Source organism: Halyomorpha halys, unplaced genomic scaffold (genome assembly GCF_000696795.3).
Source record: "Halyomorpha halys isolate HHAL.00 unplaced genomic scaffold, Hhal_1.1 Scaffold1407.1, whole genome shotgun sequence".
In the NCBI taxonomy this organism is placed as follows: domain Eukaryota; kingdom Metazoa; phylum Arthropoda; class Insecta; order Hemiptera; family Pentatomidae; genus Halyomorpha; species Halyomorpha halys.
This window is the reverse complement of record NW_027109187.1, coordinates 73,805-77,623: the sequence shown is the minus strand read 5'-3', so window position 1 is coordinate 77,623 and position 3,819 is coordinate 73,805. Positions and strand designations below refer to the sequence as shown.

Sequence of the window (3,819 nt, the reverse complement as noted above, 5' to 3'; positions counted from 1 at the left end):
TAAAAAGAACAATATTAAATATTAACTAACTTAGGCCCTATACTTTCTTATTCTAACTATATCTACGCTATTCTAATAAATAGTTAGAATAAGAAAGTATAGGACCTAAGTTAGTTAATATTGTTCTTTTTAGTTTGTAATTATATAATAAGAGATTAGGTTAAACTATATTTAAATAAACATGTGTTTTTGGGTGTTGTGGATATGCGAGTTGAAATAATATTAATTAACCTTACAATTTAAGAATACTACACTAATATATTTATTAATTTTTTTTTTAAAGAAAATTATTCTTAAAATGTGGATAGAGGTATCAATCACATCCTGGTTTATTCAAAAACTAAAAACATAAAAATCAGAATAAACAGAGGGTATCCACAGTATTATACTGTCATTTTAATGTAATAATAGACTAATTAAATTATCAGAGAAATAATTTCTAGCATCCCTCTCATCTCATTCTATTCATTCATCCAAATTTCTTTAAAACTAAACTACATTATTTTCAAGACAATACACTAACTAATTATGACTATCAGCGAAATATATTAATAATGATTTATTCCATGTTTTAAACAAGAATAATATATAAAATAAAAACATCATAATACATAACTAAATAGTTATTATGTTACCAAGGTAAAATAATTAAACTTAAGCATGACTACTTTTTAACAATGATTATTCAAGTTTAATCAAAGCTTTTCAATAGCAAAAGAATCAGAAGGATAATGGAGAGTAGAAAAGAATAATAATGAGGCAATTAAATAACACTAGCTTTTCAGTATCAGTATTTTGAATACAGGTACAAGATGTCATTCACTAAAAAAAATTAATAAATAGATATATTTATAAAAATATATAAAACAAGCACTCTTAGACATAACATGTTGACTTACAATTCACCATGTCTTCCACTCTTACACAGCCAGCAACAGAAAATAACTGACCAACAGTTGATTTCCTAGGTGTGACTCTATTAGCAGGGAGTTTGGTACGACGTTCAGGAACAGCATGATATTTCAATGCTTCTATAATCAATGATTCACCCCCTTGGCCAACTTTTGGTACTACTTCATCAACTAAAAACTATTTTTTAATAAAAAGTCAGTCTAAAATTTTAACAAACTCTCTAAAAAGTTAAAATCAAATACATAACAATATTAATTTATAAAAACAAAATTTATTTCAATGAAAAAAGATTAATGATAATTTTGTTTAAGATGTTTTACCTTCTATAACCTCAAGAACAATTCATACTAATTATTATAATTCAATAACCTCAACAAAATTTAAACCTTTATAATATTTTTTACTTAACTAACATGAAATGTTACGTCTTCTGAGCAATATCAATATGAGAAAAAAATGGCAAGAGAAAAGCATATTTAATTAAACTATTTACCAAGTTATAATAATTACTAGCTTTTCCTAAGACAGCGTTAAAACAATTATTAACTAATTATGTATTAAGACCCATTATAAAATCTGTTAGAAACAGTTGTATCAGGGTTTGTCATGTTCATGTCCAGATCATACTGAAAATTTTATAAAGAAGAAATGATGTAAGCTATAGGGAAAATGAAGGTAACAGCTCAATCAGTGGATGAAATTTTGTTCCTAATAAAAAATATTAGCTCTTAAGGCAATAATTTCATAAAAACAAATGACTCCAATTAAAATGTCCATCAATGTAGGAAAAATCTTAAAAATATGATAATTAATACATAATCACAAAAAAATAAATTTAAATCATCATTTATAATGACATTTTACAAGTCTTCATCAACACGATGTGTCTATGCTTCTTCTCCTGTAAATGATTATAAAAATAATATTTTATATAGTAGTTGCTGATTTTTTGGGTTAGCAGGTAGGAACTCCTCACACTCCCACAGTTGTTGGTCATATTAAAATTGTAGGGGACACATTAATACTAGGTTTCAACCAGTCTAAAATATGAAAACATTCATGTAACATTTAAAATAAAAAATCTTCAGAAACCAACTGGCTTTTTTATAAGAACCCACATACAGTGACCGAACTGAAGAAAATATTTGCACACCACAGTTTTTTATTAAATTATGAATTTATGCAATAAAAAACCCTATTACTTCAAAAATAAAAAGTATATTTATAACTTAATAACTACAAATAAAATTCAAATTAAAAACTTCTTCCATAAAACAAACAAAACATCAAACTTACAAAAAAAAGTAATTGCACACCTTGTGTTTTATTATTATTTTTTTTAATTTAATAGTTCGTATGAAGTCCGTTGGCATCTACTACCACTTGTAAACGTCTTAGCATTGAGTGGACGAGGTTTTTAATTAAATCCGTCTTAATTTGTTCCTATTCTTGCTTTAAAAGATCCTTGAGGTGGTGCCTTCCGGTTATTTGGGGTTTTCAAACATTTTTATCAGAAATATGCCACAAATTTCCAATTATGTCCAAGTCAGGAGACTGCGGAGGGATATGAAGTTGTTGGTGAATGTTAAATATTAACCACTCTTTAGTTTTGTTTGCTGTATGTTTCGGATCATTATCATGCATAAAAATATACTGATCCTAGATTCCTAATTTGGCTGCACTGGCTAGCAGGTTATGGCACAAAATCTTGACATAACCATCTGCATTTAAAATCCCTTCAATAGGCACGAGATCTCTTACACCTGCACTGTCCTAGCTAATATGGTCGAATTGACTTCTGGGGTCTGTGTGAGGACTACAACAATTAGAAAAAATTAAAATTAAAGGAATTTACAGCTATGATTGCGAAAGAGAAACCTTATATCAGTGAAACCAATCGCAAAAAAAAAGGCTCTTATGTACTAGGAATTACAGCAACAAGCCCATCAGTTTTGGGAAAAATTTATTATTCTCTGATGAGAGTAAATTTAATTTGTTTGGATCTTATGGCAGAAAGACAATATGGCGAAGGAAAAGTGAAGAATTCAGGATGGAAAACGTCTCAGTTAACATGGAGTGAGAGTGTAATGGATGAAAAGTTTGGGGATGTGTGGCTTTAAATGGTGTAAGAGATCTCATGCCTATTGAAAGGATTTTAAATGCAGAAGGTTATGTAGTCCTCACACGGACCCCAGAAGTCGATTCGACCATATTAGCTAGGACACCTGCACTAACTCCTTTGGTGAGATAATGGAAAAAGTAGGAAAGCATTATTAAGGAGGCCTTTGGTAGTAGAGGTATAGGCTGGCAAAAAGAGACGGAAAATTATGGTCAGACAAGGCTACATAGGTTTCCTTAGACAACAAGAAGGCACAAGAGACTGATTAAGAAAATAAAATATAATTTAAGACTCATAATAAAGGAGTATAACAATTTTTTCAAATTTTAAATATATTTCATATATTATAATTAAGTGTCCATTGTCAAAACAATCATATTTTTAAATATTGATACTATTCTTACTAAATGTAACTACCAACTTAATAAAATAATTTTTAAAAAATACTACATGATACTTCACTTGTTCGAGAAAAAAATCACATATGAATCCTTGATGTTATTTTAAATTACTAGGTATCAAATTAATTGCTGGCATAATGTAAAAATGTTTTACTCACTGCTGGTGATAACAAAGGAAGTTTGACCAATCCCAGTAATTTTTTTAAATGCTGGCTTCTATTCTCTAGGTCATGTTCAATCCAGGCCATAACACCCTAAAATAGACTTTACATCATTTCTATCATTAAAATTAGGAAGTTAATTAGAGCTCATAACTACACATCAACTTCTTGTAATAATTAAATTTTATACAAACAACAAACACAAAGACTAATTTAATACAAAATA

General features: G+C 28.4%; 1 protein-coding gene across 8 annotated transcripts in view; it reads right to left on the bottom strand.

Moving 5' to 3' along the window:
• LOC106689602 (kelch-like protein 4) overlaps positions 1–3,819 on the bottom strand; it is an 84,649-nt gene that overhangs the window by 33,207 nt on the left and 47,623 nt on the right. For all 8 annotated transcript variants that reach the window (XR_010843419.1, XM_067047373.1, XM_067047377.1 and 5 more), the window contains 2 exons: positions 3,591–3,686; positions 900–1,089 (listed from right to left, as the gene is read on the bottom strand). Coding sequence is in view for 7 of the 8 variants with exons in the window: in XM_067047373.1 (XP_066903474.1) it covers positions 900–1,089; positions 3,591–3,686 (286 nt within the window). In the remaining variant the exon portion in view is untranslated. The remainder of the gene's footprint in view (positions 1–899; positions 1,090–3,590; positions 3,687–3,819) is intronic.